Source organism: Adiantum capillus-veneris, chromosome 16, assembly GCF_014529385.1.
Source record: "Adiantum capillus-veneris isolate H3 chromosome 16, ASM1452938v2, whole genome shotgun sequence".
Taxonomy (NCBI): domain Eukaryota; kingdom Viridiplantae; phylum Streptophyta; class Polypodiopsida; order Polypodiales; family Pteridaceae; genus Adiantum; species Adiantum capillus-veneris.
The window spans coordinates 147,633,760-147,652,407 of record NC_140946.1 but is presented as its reverse complement, the minus strand read 5'-3'; the positions used below and the strand labels follow the sequence as shown (position 1 = coordinate 147,652,407).

Sequence of the window (18,648 nt, the reverse complement as noted above, 5' to 3'; positions counted from 1 at the left end):
CCCGGAGGAGCTACTACCACAGCAGAGCTCGTCGCCTCACAGCAGAGGCACATTGATCGACGGAGCGACCGAGCTGGGGAGATCCAGACGCCCACAACTGCGGAGGACTACACAGCATCGACGGGGGCTGCATTAGAGGATTCGGATTACTTTGGCCCGACATGGACGACGCCCAATCAGACTACTGACCATGGAGGAGATTGATGAGATCCGCCAGCGACCGATGCTGGATCTCTTGTGAGCTAGCTATCGCAACTAGCTCCTTAGTTCACACCTAGCAGTTTAGGATTCCATAGTATTTTATTTTGTCATTTTGTCATCTTGTTACTCTGACTTTGTATCAGATCCACCACATGGTAACTTTCTGGTCTCATAGGTCACTTTGGCCTTTTGAAGATGTTAATATAACATCTCTCTCTCTCTCTCTCTCTCTCTCTCTCTCTCTCTCTCTCTCTCTCTCTCTCTCTCTCTCTCTCTCTCTCTCTCTCTCTCTCTCTCTCTCTCTCTCTCTCTCTCTCTCTCTCTCTCTCTCTCTCTCTCTCTCTCTCTCTCTCTCTCTCTCTCAGCGGTGGTGTGACACGGCACCAGGGGTGACGACGCGCAGGGTTGAGCAGGTCAGCCAGTGGCGAGGTCGCGCTGTCACGAACAGGGCAGCGCTGGGTACGACTGGGGGTCAGCAAGCGAACAACACGAACCAGGGGGTCAGCAGGCGCTGCGTGGGTGCTGAGTTTAGGCGCTGCGTAGGGCTGCAATGCTCGCGGTGGCTAGGGTTCCACAGGCGTGGCTGCAGGATTCTCACGACAAGGCAGGAGAAGTCCTACGCGTAGCATGTCCCAGCAACACTACGCGTAGCAAGTCCCAGCATACGCGCCGCATCAACCCCCCCCCCCCCCCCCCCCCCCCCCCCCCCGCCCTTCACCTACGCGTAGGAAGTCCCAGCCTTATGTTCAAATTTAGAGAAAATTTTTAAGCCTTAAGATAAAATCTTTTAAGTTGCCCTATTCTCCCTAGTACCCTACCCCACATTTGGGGCTTGGGTTCGATGGATCCACTTACCGAAGGGGAAGGGCCGGGTGTAGATAGCTACACCACCCCAAAAAAAACAACAGCTACATTTAAGCGGAGAAACAGAGATACTATACTATCACCAGGATCATTACGAGTGGGGAAAACGTCCAAGATACATGATGAACTAATGATGGAGAAGGTCCAGATGATGCTCAAATCAGAGCTAAACTACATGAGAGATGACATCAGGAAAGAAATGCACGCGAGCGCTGAGAGCTACAAGAACTCCATGTATGGAGACATGATGAGAGAACTAAGGAGAGAGATCCGGGGGATACAGAATGAGGAGATTCAGATCTTGAAAACGGAATTACGAAACCTAATCAAGGCCGAAGTAAATGTAACAGAATGTGTTATGCAAAAGAAACTCAATGAGGTAGTAGCAAGTTTTGAAGCATGGAGAACAAATATGGAAAAACACATGGGGGAAAAGGATGCAATAATCGCGGAGCTAAAAGGAGAACTTGCGGCTTGCAAATCTACAACTAAGGAGAAGGGAGACGACCAACCTTCGGTGCTGAAGGAGCTCGAGGACATGAAGGATCAGATGAAAGCTCTACGGGAAGGAGATGAACAAAAATCGAAAACGGCATCTTCATGGGCGGAACGTCTTGTGAAGACACAAGAAAAGGTTGATGAAGCTGAGAAATGGATTGAGGATGCGAAGAAAGGGAAGGCCCAGATGCTCGAGACCACACCTACTTCTACAATCATTAATATGACCATTGAGGAAGAGCAGAAAAGGAAGACTCGCGCTCTGCATGTGCGGGTCACAAGAGTCAAAGACAGAGAATGTAGATGAAGAAGTGAAGGAACTGCTACAACGCATGGGCATCACAGAGCCTACTCACACAAGTGCATGGAGAGTGGGCAAGAAAGGAATCGATGAGAAGGGAAACGTAAAGGATAGGGCACTTATTCTCCGATTCCCGAATATAGAAATAAGGAAAGAATTTCTAAAAAAGAGGCCAACTCTTAAGAAAACCGGTATTTTCCTGGGAGATGACCTTACATTTTCCTGGGAGATGACCTTACATGGCACAAGTGCACACATGCAAGAGTTGATGCCAGAGATCAGGGCAGCAAGAGAAAAGGGGAAAATTCGGCACTTTTATAGAGGAGGGAAAGTAGTGGTTCTAGAAAAGCGCTCAGCATGACGGTGCGAGACCTATGGGGCGACGCTCCGGATAGCGGCGTGGAATTGTAATGGATAATATAGGCTAGATGTAGGTGCCTTTGAAGACAGCTTTAGGGACAGAAACATAGTTTTCTACTCAGAGACACACCAGATACCGGGACAACGTATGCCACATGTGAAGGGTTATTTATGGGAAACAGCTGGTCGACCAGACAAGAGATCTCTATAGGGTAGCCGGGGTTCAGGAGGAGTAGCAGTCTTATTTAAAGAGGAGCTGAAACCACTACTACAGATTATCAGGAAAGATGAGCAAGCAAGGTATATGTGGGTGAGAATGAGAGCCAAGACAGGTAGATTTCTATATATCGCTATATGCTACTTCCCTCCAAGTACCTCAGTCTACTCCTCACCTAAAGGACAATCCCCTTTCTCCATATTGAATAATGATATATGGGAGTTCTCTAGAGATGGAGACATCGTTCTCTTAGGAGACTTTAATGCCAGAACGGCCAACTCTCAAGCAGTATTCTATGATACTTCAAAGGAAATGCTCAGAGAAGTGGATTTATCACAGAGGGAGCTTACTAGAAACTCACAGGATAAAGAACACACTGAATATGGGAGACATCTCATGGAGATGGCAACTATACATGGTTTGGCCATACTTAATGGTCTAGAGAATTTCCCGTTATCTGGGGGATTCACATGCTTCCCGCACAGGCATGGGGCCAGTACAGTGGATTATGTCATGACTTCACCGAGCTTTATTTCTAGTATCAAGGACTTTAAGGTGGGACCCAAACCGGTTGGGATTGCAGTGGATCATGCTCTCTTGACCTTATCAATCTCCTTCCAATACAATGCCTCTCAAGTACGAAGGAAGAAGACACACACAAGATATACTTTCACGCCAGAAACTGATTCAGTCTATGTGGAAAAGATCTATAATAGGATGTGGGCAGCCGAGCCAGTATATACTGTAGAGGAGATTACTTCTCAGTTAACAGAGATACTACATGGAGCAGCACAAATGGCATACCCACATACTCAACCTGATCAGAAGAGAGGAGCTGGGAACATGCCTCAAAACAGTTGGTATGACGAGGAATGCAGAGAGACGAGAACCCAGGTCCAGAAAGAGCTTACACTTGGGATCATCACATATAAGCAATCTCGGATTGCTCTTCGGCGTATAGTACGTCGCAAGAAAAGGGCATTTTTAGCCAAACTGGAGAAGGATTTATATCAGCTCTTCTTGAGTCAGGACTCACATGAGGCATGGCGCTTATTTCAAGAGCACTCACCGCCTCCGACGATTACTTCTCCTGAGATCTGGGGTCAATATGTAACATCATTATATATGGTATCTGGACAGCCTCCATTACCAGATCCGCTAGAGCCATGCCCTGCTACTAGTACTTTCTTTACTACGGAAATGGTGGAAAAATCCATTGATAAGATGAAGACAAGAAGAGCATATGATCATGATGGTTTAGTAGCAGAACATCTGATCCATGCCAGGGATCTACTTTCAGAAATCCTTGCTCGTCTGTTTAATCGGGTCATGTGTGAAGGATTACCTGAATCTTGGAAATTATCTACTATCGTACCTATTTTCAAGTCAGGGGATCCTATGATACCCGGGAACTACCGTACCATTATGGTAGGTCACACTTTGACCCGACTGTACGCATCCATTCTTGAACAAAAATTGAGTAGATGGGCAGAGAATGAGGGCATAAGAGCAACATGACAAGCTGGATTCAGAAGGGGTTATTCCACTTTAGATCATATTCTTACGCTCAGAGCCATTATTGAGGAAGGAAGAGCAAATGGGAGAAGGATGTATTGTTGCTTTGTGGATTTTCGGAAAGCTTTTGATACAGTACCAAGGGCCAGATTGATGCGCAGGATGCAAGAGTTAGGGGTCCCCAAAGAGATTATTTGGGGGATCATGGCCTTATACGGGTCAGTAATAACTGGTTATGTACGTACTCCAGAAGTTGGAGTAAAGCAGGGATGCCCACTGTCCCCTACTTTATTTGGTATGTACATAGATGAGGTATCAGATTACATTGATAGAGAGGGTGACAGAGGGGCTCAACTTGCACGGTCATGGATCCCTTTGTTGTTGTATGCAGATGATATTGTATTGATAGCAGAATCACCAGACGGAATGCAGAGGCAGCTAGATGCATTACATAAATTCGCGGAGGACAGTGGACTGTCGGTAAACTTGGGTAAAACCAAAGTTATGGTGTTTAACACCACACCGCAGTGGGTTAGGAGATCGGCACCTACATTTGCATATGGCCAGGATACAATAGAGTACACAGATGCATACACATACCTTGGGGTGGTATTTGCAGGACCAAAGTTTACTCTTAAGAAAGCAGCGGATGCTAGATTATCCAGAGCCTCTGCGGCCTTGGGAGGGTTGGAGAGGATGTGTTCACAAGTGCAGTTTCAGGAACCACGAACAAAACTTTGGCTCTTTGATACTGTGGTGGCTTCAGCTATGCTTTATGGGGTCCAGATTTGGGGACCATCTGTTGACCAGGATAATTGGAAGTCAATGGAGAGACCTTTGGTATCTATGATTTCCCGAATGATTAGAGCCAAGGCCTCCGTACCACACGCAATTACCCGAGTGGAACTAGCGGCCCCTCCGATAGAAATTGAAGCTCTTACCAGATCAGTGTCCTTTATACATGGTTTGTGGGATACAAATAATGGCCGATATACTAGACTGGCCCTCGAATCCTCTCGACAATTGGCAATGAAAGGGGATACATCATGTTGGTATGCGCAACTGTCCTCGTGGTTTCAGAGACACGGGTTCAGTATGGAAAGATTACCCCCCTTCCAATACTCTCTTGAGGCTCCATCATTGGCAATTACACGAACGGAGATTAATAAAATCATCCGACAAGATCTTATACAGTTGGATACTAAGAGGACATGGGTAGACCCTACACAAGAACTGGGCACGAAGATGGCCGACTACAAAGAAAACTTCCTACAACTATCTGAAGATGGATTTGTGATTCGCCCGAGTTACATGGATACCCACCTGTCTCATGGTTTGAGATGTGCTATTGGTCAGATTCGTACATCCTCACACCAGTTGGAAATTGAATTTGGCAGATTTAGGGGAATCCCACCTGAGAACAGAATTTGCAAGTTATGCGGAATGGAGCCGGAGACAGAATTACACTATATATGCCACTGCACAGTATACTATGAGATACGTGGACGTTTTCATTGCCTCTTTAAAGAAGGCTTTGGACCTCTAGATAGAATCATGCAATACCAAGATCAAAGATGCTTAGGCTTGTACCTACTGGAACTACATCGGCACAGGGATAATCTAATGAGAAGACAAAGAGCACTACAGCCTCAGAGGTAGATCACAGATTTCTTCGAATCGAGAGAAGCAGGAGTGGAAGGGGAAGCAAGAGGCCAACAGCCAACACAAAGAAGTATCCACATTCATACCAAAGGCACCCTAATTGACAGAGCGATTGAGCTTAGGAAATCGAGACGACCACGACCAAGATGCAGAAAGCACACTTCACCGGAGGAGACTACAACAAAGGATTAGAAGCATTCTAGCCAGACACCCAGAATGCTCCTAAGAAGTTTATTTAATACTTTGTATTTAGTTTTTCACATTTACTTTCACACTTTCACACTTAGTACTTTAGTACTAAGGTACCCAGACATTGTAACAGATTCACCACTTTTGTATCAGTTTGGTCTCATAGGTCATTCTGGCCTTTTGAAGACGTTAATATAACATTTCATTTCATTTCATTTCTCTCTCTATCTCTCTCCTTGGTCTCTACGCTTCCGCATCGTCGACTTTGACATGGTATCACAGCTTTGTGCTCCATGACCTTGGTGGAGCAAGGTAGTTCATTAATCGCAACTCGAAGGAAAGAAAGGCGGCTACGCTTTTGTCAAGAGGATCGGCATCCATCGCCATAGTGTTTAAAACACAGGCAAGAACGGATCTCCATCGGCAAGTTAAAGGGTGGTAAATTTGGACAATCGGCGTTTTCTTTTTAGTGGTGTTTTGAGCGGCAGCCCAATTTGCACTTCATTGGTGGCTTCACAAAACCTGAGGCAAAGCAAGCCGTAAGGCAACGCCATCGTTGGCGTTTTAAAACACAGATCTGGAAACACGGGTGAAGTGGTTGAGGTTGGGACCTGACGGTGTTGGGCACATTTTGAGAGCCCCGTTTTTTGTAAATTTGTACATATGGACATGATGCCCGATGTCAAAAGTGTGTGTGGGAATTCTTTTAGTGGGTTTTTTAGCTTGCTTTAGCAAGCACATGTACATGCAGGGCAAGTCGCTAGTGTAGCGCCAGCTATCGGGTTACTCTGAGTGCCCGTTAGTGAGTTTTTTGAAATGAGACTTGTATATAACTAAAACTCATGTAAAAAACTAAAAAAGGTTCAGCCAAAGTTCAGAAAATTGTAGGTTTTAGGTCATATTTGACCTCCGAGGACGATAATAGAACACTCTCTCTCTCTCTCTCTCTCTCTCTCTCTCTCTCTCTCACACACACACACACACACACACGCACACACAAGCAAGATTGTATCAGTTTGGTCTCATAGATCATTTTGGTCTTTTGAAGACGTTTGATATAACATTTCATTTCATCTCTCTCTCTCTCTCTCTCTCTCTCTCTCTCTCTCTCTCTCTCTCTCTCTCTCTCTCTCTCTCACACACACACACACACAAGCGTGCACAATGGGATCCTCAAAAGCTTACCTGCCCCACCATAGATCATTTTCAGCTGCTGGTTCTTTGACAACACGCTTGTCTCTGGGTGATCGTCCAGTTTTTGCTCCTGAAAGAGTAGCAATTGCGCCAGTTGCTGTAACGAATGATCCTTTTTCATACTTGATTGCCTGTTCATACAACTCTTCACAAGTGCCAAGGAGAAAGCCCAATTGTTAGACAGAAATACAGCCAAAGAGACTTTCAATTTATCTCTTTCCAAAAAGCTGAGCTTTAGAGCTTTGAAATAATATTGAGTTTACCTGCTGGAGACAAGTTGTAGAGCACATGAGTGAACTTAAGCGCACTGTCACTGATGTTTGTCACATCAAAGTGGTGTTCAGGTGGTGCCACGATATGTGTCCCCCTTTTTGAAGGATCTCCCTTGACAACTTTGGGCCCAGTTTCTCGTGTAAACGATGCAAGAGAAGCACTGCAAAGGAATAAGCAAACCCACTTACGGAAGTGACGTAAAATGCAGCCAAATTGCTACGTGATTCATCCACATAGTACAGAAATTTTTCCAAATTTAATACGAATACTCATTTATCTCACCATCAGCTTCATCATGTAGAGTATCACAAAATCAATTTTTATCAAAGCTCTATGATACATATAACATGATGCATCTTTCTTTTTGGTTGGCTCCCTCTCCCTATATGTTTCCTTTACTGTGAATAAAACCTTGTCAAAGACATCACAATGAAATCTTTCCTCAATAGATCACAAAGCCCCATGCTTCTTCAAACAAGCAGACCCCCTGCTTCAAATGATTTCATAACGGGTCCTAAGGCTCGCTGAAAGCTTGTTTATCAAACACTAGCTGAAAGATTGAAACATAGCCAGCAATGACACAAGATTGCAAAGGAGATACAGCATTACATTCAATCAGCCCTTATTTGCCACAGGAAGTAAACCAACTCAACCTTATGGACTTAAGCTGCTCCATTTGCTTTTGTTCTTCTGAGTGCAAGACCCCAGCTCGAGGAGTTGTGGGTGCAGACTTCTTTTTCTGAAGGGAATGGAGCTGATCCAGAGTTTGGGCCCTCACGGTTGGAGCACTGTCATCGACACACACCTCCCTTGGAGCAACCATTTCGTCTTTCCTTTGAGTCTTTATTTTGGAAATGTTGTTGGGTGGAAGGCCCAAATCGATGCCAGAGCTCCTACTCATTCTTGCTTTGTGATCTGAATCTTGAGCGCAGCCTCTGCATCACAAGGTAAGAAGATAGGATGAATGTTGTTGTTAATATATGCGGGGGCATCGTTTGGAAAGGACAACGTTAACTCAAAGTGAACGACCTCTGGAGAGGAATCCATTTCTCTCTAGGCATAACAAGCAGTGCAAGCAGCGGAACGCCACCTTATGCCGTACAACAAAGTAAAGGAGACAATTGCTACTTCTTTTGGGTTACATGGTTATGGTGTATGCAGGAAAACACGTGAGAAGGTGCATCTTTTATGCAGGAACTTACTTTAGGCAGGCCATCAAACAGTCATAATGTCATGCACATCGACGCGAAGAGACAAGAAATAACAGACTGATCCGATTACCTCAACGTAGCTGGCGATGGAGTCGTCGACGTTGCGCAGCAATCAGACGATGAAAGCTTTTTATACTCTTTGGGTAAAAAAAGCTCACATGACGAAAGAAGGAATTTTGGCCCCGTCATCGAACTCCACGCCTTATAAGTATGTCCAACACATTCTGGAAAAGAAATTGCGAGAAGAATCTTTACGAGGTGCCCTTATGGTGAAGGATAGGAATGACGACGCGGTAGGCAGGCCAGCTATCGAGTGTGGGCAGGCGACATCAGATCAGTCGGGCATGCGCAGAGGATGGGAGAGAAGGGGGCTGGGAGCTGCAGCGCGACACGCGAGGTGGGGAGGGAAGGAGATATGCTGTTTTTTTATTTGTGCAGCTTCGAAAAGGCAGCAACCCAATATGCTTGCTCGGTTGGCTACGGCAGCAGTTGGAGAATATTCATTGACCTCGCGGGGGTTCGAGTTTATGCTACCGTTTTACTTGTCTAGAGAATCATGCACTTGTGGGAATCTCAAAGAGCATCCGGGAGTTAATGAATAAAATAACCTTGGTGGGCCTTTGCCGCACATTGTCTGATAGATTTTGGAGCGCATCTAGTTAGTTGGTTAGCTAGTTGTGATTGCTGTCGCCTTGGGTTTTGCTACGGTGATCGAAAAAATGAGTAGAACCAATTGATAGGCACCAATAATAGCTCAGGTTCAGACTTGATGAGCATTGGAGAGAAGCAAGTTGTGTCCCATAGTGCTCCATATAGGACATTGGGCTACTAAAGAGGGTAATTGAATAGAGCAAAAGGGTTGCAAGTTAACCTAGTTTGGTAGTTGTTTACAGATTGCACCATTCAATCTAGAACATTGACCATTTAGTCTCTAAACCATGGAACCTTCTTTAAGACACCCATCTTATCTCAATCAACCGTAGTCAATTTTTCTTTATTTCAAGAATTGCCAAACTCTGCGAAAAGAAATGTATGTCTATTTGGTATATAGATACAATGATCGAAACTGAGTATGCAGTCGTGAGGAAAACATATTGCTAAACTGGAGCTTTGACAAACTCAAAAAATACAGAAACCATCAATAGAATATAAAAATTGAACTATACTACCGACCTGATAATCATGTACGAATATCATCCAATTGTGCAAACCTGAGGACAATGTTTGATTCAAGATACAAAAAAGCAATGTGAATAGTTAAACATATCCTCTTGCAATGAAACGTCACTAAACTGAAACTGCAAAATATATAGTGCACGTCATGCAGAGGTGCCATACAAAAGTATGGTGGAGAGTTGGCACTGTGGTCTCTCCAAAAATTATAAGAAACGGAATTCGTGCCCTGCCCCGTAGCGTTTATGTGTTGCGCCAAGCAAACGCATAGTCATGGGGTGTTGGATACAATAACGAACCTTGTAATGTTGTCGAGATGGAGTCGCGCTTGTGCAATTGAGACGTCCAGTGTTGTGAATATATGTCCTCCCTGCCAGACACAAAACACGCATTAAGAGATAAATACACACCCTCTTTTTTACACTAAAAATCCATTTGAGCCCCGTCCCTCATCCCCACTCCTCGGGACTCGTCACTTGTGACTATGACCAAAGCACCACCAAGCATGACATCTATATTCTCCAACATACCGCCTAGCAATCTTACTGTGAATTCTCTTACCCATGTCAATGCCTTGTGTAAGGCCGTAGTTACACTTGGAGAGAAGCCTTTCCTTTGCATCCAGCGTGCTTCCTTGCCAGAGCCATGTTGAGCATATCATGCAATCAAGGTGTTCGAAGTAATGACATTTTGGAAAGGAAGCCCATCAAGTACTTCTTGTACTTTTGTGAGGGTGCCACATTTGGCATATTCACTCACCAATGCACTCCTTAAATATGTGAACAATGGGCTCAATGTGTATCTTGCTAATTTTGTAGGAATCCTTCTTTTTATCATGGGTTTTTAGTCCAATCAAAAAATTATTATGCTCGTTAACGCTTCCAAGAAGTGATATTTAAATTGCTGATATCAATCGTTAATGCTTCCAAGAAGTGGAACCGTCCCTCATGAGGACTTTGGATCGAGACCAGCTGCCTCTTTTGCATACGAATACAAGACACCTCTTCTGCAGCGGATGCAATAGTTTTGCAACGCAACCATGCACTAACAAGGTTGAAAAATCAGGTGCACATGGCATACAGGCCACGAGTATTTTGAGGGTAAATAGTAGCATATTTCAGACTTCTGATCACCATCTAGATTTGCTGCCAGCAGCCAACCATGAGAGTTACGAGAGGTGCAAGGCAGACAAGCCACCAGCGAGGCTTACACGGTGCCTAGAGCATACAATCCACTAGGCTATTTGTTGGTTCCATCTTTCATCTCTGTACTTTCACGGTGGTACATGAGCAGGAGTGCCTCCTAGAGGTCAGCGCTGCCCTTTAAAAACGAGCATCTGAAGACTCAATGCAGTCCCAGTCCCCCTAGAGCCCCAGACTCAAAAACACAGACTTCGCAAGCATGCACGCACACTGGAGGGGACTCTCGAGTCTCGATTTGAGCCTCAGCTATACGAGCATAACGCCAAACGAAGGTAAGACTGCTTGCACGGGCAAATATAGCTTCTAATTACAGGTTGATAATGCGACGTAGCACAAAAAAGCAGGCGTTGATAAATTAAAAGCAATCGCCCATGCGGTCTGATTTTGGGTGAAATCGATGGCGTAGATTGTGCCAAGCAGCTTAATCCTCTAGCCTTATTTGAAAAAAGGACCTTTGGCTTACCAAGTAACTAGTACGGCCCCTCTCTCCCTCTTTATCGTGTGCAACTGAGCTTTTATCCGTTTTCGACTTTAGCCTTCAGGTCGCAGATTGCAACACGTGTACAGGGAAGCCCTTCCGCCATCTTATGTTAGTAGATTGAAAACTGTTTAATCCGGCCATCTCCGAGCGAAGCACTGACCAGGTATTGCAATTTGCTACCTTTGAGGCCTCACAGTTGTACTTTCACACACACACACACACACACACACACACATTAGTATATTATGGGGACATGATTTTTGGGAGGGCCCACCACCGTCTTGCCTCTCTATGAGTCCTAGTCGACAATGGGACCTCTCCCAGAGTCCCCATCTCTCTTGCATGCTTTGCCTTGTGATGCGGGTGCATCAAACTAGCTCACTCTCTTTGTATCGGTGGATTATTGCCCTAGCGCACCATCTCTATATCGGTTGGCTACGAGCCTTGAATTTGTGAGGGCCCTCAATTGTGTGGCCAATGGCACACTTATCACTAGCCACCTAAGTTATAATTGCAATCATTGAACTATGAGATGAGAATACTTAGGGAGCGTTCAAACTGCCGAAGTAGCCACGCTTGTCAAGAAGGGTCCTCACCATTTGAAGGTCACACTGCACAATCCATGCCTGACTCTTAGCTGCATTGCATGGCTCTGGAGGTGTGGGTCTCGGTTCAAGCGGTAAGGATGGCATTCCCACTTCAAGCAGGGTGGAAAGTTTGTGCGTCCGAAGGGATGGTGCCGCCCACTACAATGGTAGGTCCAAAAATGCAGTCTCCTTTTGCCGACCTATCAATGCTCTCCACGAAAAGAGCTTGCACCTATCAGGGTTGTTTGAGCAGGCAATCTGAACCAGGCCTTAAACCCCACCTCTCATCCCTCTGTCATGTTGCCCATATCTCCTCTCATTTGTGTTGCTCTCTATCCCTACAACCTCCCGTACATGCTCGTCTTGCTCTCTATTGCCTTCCTCATAAAGGCATGAGGATTTCAAGGGGATTAAGTGCCAGGTGATATCACATGTGATACCTCATCATGCATCCACCCTATACTACCCCCCTTGATGTACACGATGCCACCTTACGGATTCTTAAGAAACATTAGGGACATGGCTTCACAAGGGGGCAGGTTGAGGTCCAAGTTTGGCACCAATTGCTTGAAGGGCCTACAAGGAGTAGATAGATGTTCCAGGCACTTAACAATGGCTTTTCTCTTCAAGGAGCTTGAATAAGTGAGATGGCATCACCATAGCTAGAAAAGCCAGCAAGCTAGGTGCTCTCTCTAATTTGGGTTAGACATCTCTTCTTTGGTTTTTTTCCTCCCCAAGATGAAGTAACGTCAAAATAAGGCCTAAATTGAATATTGTGCTCTAGGCCCTCTCCCACTATCTCCCTTGCTTGGGATGTTCATACGACATTAGAACTTCTCTCTTCTCTCTTCTTCTTCTTCTTCTTCTTCTCCTCTCTCTCTCTCTCTCTCTCTCTCTCTCTCTCTCTCTCTCTCTCTCTCTCTCTCTCTCTCTCTCTCTCGCGTGTGTCTCTCCTTGAACTTCATAGTAGTGACAACTGACCTAGAGAGGAGTAAAAGGACTTGGTAGATTTTTTGGAGAGTAAGCTACAAGTCTCAACATGAAGCGGATGTGCATATGTATTGTGGGCCTTTATGTTGCCAAGAAATCCATTGCTATTTACAAATTCTTGAGGGGGTTGGACATCTTTGAGAGTAGGCTCTTGTTGAGGGTGCATAGCCTAAGAGAGTTGAGAAAAAGAATGAAAATTAGTTTCCTTGTATAAATATATGACCAAACCTGCGCGACAGATAGGGTGGGAAATCAAGAGTGAGTTCACATTGGCATTGGGTTTGCAACTGATTGCAAACCAATTGCGAATGGTTACTACGAGATGTTATGAGTGAAAAACGCACCACTGATAGCACCGACTCCAAGATGAAGGGGTGGAGTGTGTTGGAAACTCAATAAACAACAAATGAAGTTCTGTTGTGATGTTGTCCTTCAGAAGTGGAAGAAATCTTTTTGATTTTGTTCCTCAATAATATAGCTCTCGTAGATTCCTCATGTGAAAACCAAGCTTGAGGTTGTTGGTTGCGCACTTATGCACAACCACATGATGGTGTGAATTGCTCCAAGAGTTTTGTTGTAGTTGCGCAGACACCATACATGCGTTTGAGTTGTCTTGAGGATAACCACAACACAACGTGGCATAAATAGAACAAGGTGGACATGACACAACATGTGGCTAAACTCAATCCCTTGGGTTGCCAACCCTTCATTTTGCATGCTTATTATTTGTCGTGGGTTGACCACCTAAGAGTTTTTCTAACGTGAACACTACCTAGTACCCCTTCAAATAGCCAGCGAGGAGATCTTCAGTTAGTTGGCTTGAGAAAAAGGCCAAGTTCAAAGATTCTAAGGACTTGGTCACTTGAGCCTACTCAATCAGGGCTCGGGAAAAGATACGTTCGCTTTATCCAAAACCTGTTCAAATTGGAAAATTGCCAGGTCGGGTTGAGGTGAAAAGGCTTTCACGCCGCCTTTAATTTTACAAGTTTTAGTCCCCTCAAATTTGCAATACACTGTGTCAATTGTGAGTGAAAAGGTTAATGAGCCGGTTCTAGAAAATGATTTTTTTGAATTTTGTACTCAATAGCCTTCAGCTCGATGATCCGGTTAATGAGACGTGCCATCATTGGCTGCAAATCGTCGATCAACTGCTTGAAGCGAGGGTTGAAAAAGGAATTGTTGAACCAGCAAGGCGACTGCTTTGTATCGAGGCAATCTTGGTGTTCGTCCTCGCAAGAGAGTCCGAGCACCTTTCGAGAGAATTAAATCGATGTGATTTAATCTTCTCTCTCTAGCTTTACCTGCTGGCAACCGATTGCCAAGCAAGATTTTGAACCCACACGACCAGGTCCTAAGACAAAGGCTCCTTCCTCCTACCATTTTTCGCATCACTCTAGGCTACTTGGAAGGACCTTGGATATATGGAAGAGTCAAAAGTGTGTGTTCATGTTCTATCTTTAAGCCAACGAAAGCCCTTATGAAGTGGCATTCCATGTAACTCAACGACACTTGGAAAGCTAGATATGTTACCTCATTTCTGAAAATATTCTAGAATTTTGTCTTGTTTCTCTCGCTCTCGGTCAGCAATATTGGATTTCTTATGAAGGTTGAGAAACATTTTTGTGAATACTGAGTTGGATGTTTTGTTGCTTTAGGACCTAGGTGCCTCTCTCTCTCTCTCTTCTTTCTTCTTTTCCCTTTGTCTAGAGGATGGGTTAGGCACAATCTCACATAAAACAGGTGTACAAATACACATAAACTCACACATGTGCCTATGCGATTGTGCATACCCATCCTCTACACAAGGAGAGAAGGGGTGGGGGGGGGGGGGGGGAGAGAGAGAGAGAGAGAGAATCTTAAATTGTTTACCAAGGATAAACAAATTGATGTTGTATAGGGTTGTCCTCATCATTATCTATTCGCTCCTTGAGGGTAGATCCATGGCCAAGGTTAGGCATCAAGATCACAGGCACTCAACCCATTTGAATCCCCCACCCTTCTTGATTAAAGTGGGTAAACTATTCACCCCAAATTTACCCAAGGGATCCGATAATAGAGAGCACTCGTGATGCATGGTGCCTGATCTCCGCCATGGGTCCCAATCAAGCACCCCGTCTCAGCTAGAGAGGTCGGTTTTTGACTTAGATGACCTCCATTTTGGTAGGACATTGGGTCCCACACTCATGTGTGTGTGTGTGTGTGTGTGTGTGTGTGTGTGTGTGAGAGAGAGAGAGAGAGAGAGAGAGAGAGAGACTACAAGAGGTTATGTGCACTTGTGATGCTTTTAGCGATGGAAATACATTAGGTTCTTTTACTCCCCGACGTCACTAAAACCGTCACTATAGGTGTTGCTATAGGCGCCTTTATAAGCGTCATTATATAGCGACGCTGGTAGCGACGTTGCGAAACCTTATATATAAACGCTTAAAGCGACGCTCGAGAATAAAAAAATTTGGGTGATAGAGCATTGAATGCCCTGCCACCCATCAACCATATTGAATGTTTCCAGAATAAAGTATACCGAAGATAAGCATAGATTCACCTTTGAAAGAAAGTGCAAGGTATAGACCCAAAGTACTTAGTCACCCACAAGACAATATAACCATTAACTCCATCATGCATAGTATTGTTTGCAGAATAAAGATACAAAACTGACAAAAGTAATTGGACGAAAGTGAATTGACAAAAGTAAATCAATGACAAAATGATACACATCATAAGCAAAATCACTTGATTGTTAAGCTTTGCAAATGCAATAGTTACAACACAATTGTCATTATTAAGAAAATACATCGTTTTTCAATAGTTTTAAAAAGACGTACACACGTCATCTCAGTATACATGCTATGACAAAAGAAAACTAGTGATATCTAGCCACGGCTAGACTAACGTCGCCTAATCAGACGTCTCATCGCGTCCAAGCAACATATCTGTCAGATTCTGCAAAAAAAACAATAAGACTTTCTGTAAGTATAAACATATAATTACAAAACAATCTATTTTCTTAGCTTATCCTTAAAACACAACAAATGTAAAAGAGTAAAGTGAAATACTAACCATGCCGCCGCGAGAACTGAGAATGTCCATCAGGGCATTTAAGCCCTTTCTATCAGAGTACTCGTGCTCGTACGGTGTGGGATCACGTCCTGCCATCGACCACTATTCAAAACATACAAAGAATACATTACGTTAGAATTTAAAAGTACAAATAGACTGTTAACCCTCACGCACATTCCTATCACCTACGACGAACATTGTATTATTTATTTGGTAGAGTCAGGTACCGGGCTTGTCGGTCCAATAGGAAAAGGGTAAGAGTGATCGCTGATGAGAGACGCACTCTAACTGGAACATTCAAGGGATTAGTTGGCTAAGCATGGGCGCGCAAGTGTAAATAGGGCGAGCTCATATAAAAGTCAACTAAACCTAAAATTCACTCGTTCTCTCATTTATGCAATTGAAGAGTGCTCTTGCTCCATCTCCATCTTCTTCTTCTTCATCTTCTTGTGTGTGTGTGTATGCGTGAGAGAGAGAGAGAGAGTGCGATCGAGCATTGCGGCGACACGACGACGGTGAGGCGGTTGAGCGCGGCGTAGCAACGTCTCCTTCTTCTTCACGGCGAGGAATCCTCACGACAAGAAGCGTAGAGCGGTGAGTGACACACCAACGCTATCTTTGAGCTTACTAGTTTAGGCTTGTTGTGTGCTTGGAGCCATTTGTGGCTCGCACACAGTGTATCGGCAAGTTCCTTGCATTGACACGTGCGACATACGCGCACATTTTTGGCGCCGCCGCAATGCTCGATCGCTCTCTCTCTCTCTCTCTCTCTCTCTCTCTCTCACGCATACACACACACAAGGAGATGAAGAAGAAGAAGATGGAGATGGAGCAAGAGCACTCTTCAATTGCACAAATGAGAAAACGAGTGAATTTTAGGTTTAGTTGACTTTTATACGAGCTCGCCCCATTCACACTTGGGCGTCCATGCTTAGCCAACTAATCCCTTGAATGTTCCAGTTAGAGTACGCCTCTCATCAGCGATCACTCTTACCCTTTTTCTATTGGACCGACAAGCTCGGTACCTGACTCTACCAAATAAATAATACAATGTCCGTCGTAGGTGATAGGAATGTGCGTGAGGGTTAACATGCCCCCCTTCTTGATGTAGATTCCGTCCTCGGAAGCTATTGAGTTGAAGCTCGTTCGTCGAGGTGGAAGAGCTTTTTAGATGAATTTTCTTAGCCTCCTTCAGTTACTGCAAAACCAAACAACATTGGCACAGTAATTGCATTCTCATAAGCAATTAAAAAGCATATGCAAGTGTAGGCAGACAATTTGATTGATAACATAATTTTAAACCATTTGTCAGCAATAAACATTAAATTGCAATATAATCAAACGCATAAACAGTTGTAAAGATAAAAAATTAAACAAGTCCGGGGTCGCTAATTTAACGGCCGAAAGGCACTAAAGATCGACTATTAATACCATGGGTAAGCTTCTTAATTTTCTCTGGTCAATTAAGTTGTTTAATCGCGAGAGCCAAGTATTTCATGTTCGAGGGGTGACTAGAGGCTATACCTAGAAGACCTTGTAGTTAAGCTACGATAAAAGGAATTTCTCATGAAATCATCACCTGACTGATTACCTTTTCTTTGACCCTCCAAAGTCTTTTCACAATGATTCAGTTTTGATGTGTGTGCTTATTTTGTATGCCTTGGGTTTTTTGCTTTTCAAGGAAAAGCGCCCACATTGGGAACCTCTAGGGCTCTAGTACCATAGGCGATACATGTGAGTGAAGTACCAAATCAAGCTGAGATTTCTCTTCCAGCTTAAGATTTTACATTGTGGTACTTTGATTTTTTGTTTGTTCGTTTTCAGCATTTTAATTTTGTAACTTTGGGGGGTCATATAACATTGTTACCCTCCCCAGACTCATCACACTAGTAAACTCCTTTTATAATACTTAAGCTAAAGGTCAATAGGGACTAAGCCCACTAGAAAGCCCTAGTACATTTCACACAATGCTACCTAAATCGGATTAAGAACCTAAGTAACCATTAATTATTAGAAAGGCATTCCCCATGGTATTAAGAGAAGATCTCTAACGCCTAGCTTGGTCAAACTAGCTTAGTCGGATTGCTTGATTTTTAAACCTAGACAAGTGATTATGACAAAAATTACATTGAATTAATGTTTGATACTAAACAAAGGCACTGAATATTATGCTACCAATCACAATTAAAGCAGACAAACATGGATGCAAAAAAGATAAGGGGCAATGCTAATGGACAAGAAACACCTGTTTGTGTTGATGGTCGTGCTTGATTTGAAGTGTGAACGAGAGAAAGATTCCATGAAGGTCCAAATCCTAACAACAGCAACACGTTCTTGTACACACTAGGAAACACAAAGAATACCTCTAGGAGGCACATCAGTGGGAAAAGGTACCAACACTTATTGAAAACATTAAAAAAAAACATAAGGAACCGTAACCTAATTATTTGCACTCCCCGTAGAGAGCCAAGGGAATAGGATATTGTAGAGATTGGGGGAAAACCCTAAGGCTAAACCCCTATCCTCGTCGTCGAGATAAACAAAGTCATCATCCATGAGACCATATGTGCCATCCGTGTAGTCATGTAAATCTTCTTCTTCTTCATAGGTACCCATGTTTACTAAGAAGGTCACTAGATACCTATAGTCATCTTGGTCAAAAGGATAGGCTTG

The 18,648-nt window shown here is 44.0% G+C and overlaps 1 protein-coding gene across 1 annotated transcript in view; it reads right to left on the bottom strand.

Annotated features, from left to right (window-relative positions):
- Positions 1 to 8,813, bottom strand: part of LOC147440033 (phosphoenolpyruvate carboxykinase (ATP) 1-like) — a 108,171-nt gene extending 99,358 nt beyond the window's left edge. The window contains exons 1-4 of the mRNA XM_086485727.1: positions 8,556 to 8,813; positions 7,928 to 8,209; positions 7,265 to 7,434; positions 6,993 to 7,146 (exon numbers count right to left, since the gene is read on the bottom strand). Of these exons, the coding sequence (XP_086341853.1) occupies positions 6,993 to 7,146; positions 7,265 to 7,434; positions 7,928 to 8,209; positions 8,556 to 8,674 (725 nt within the window). The 5' untranslated portion in view covers positions 8,675 to 8,813. The remainder of the gene's footprint in view (positions 1 to 6,992; positions 7,147 to 7,264; positions 7,435 to 7,927; positions 8,210 to 8,555) is intronic.
- Positions 8,814 to 18,648: the final 9,835 nt, after the last annotated feature.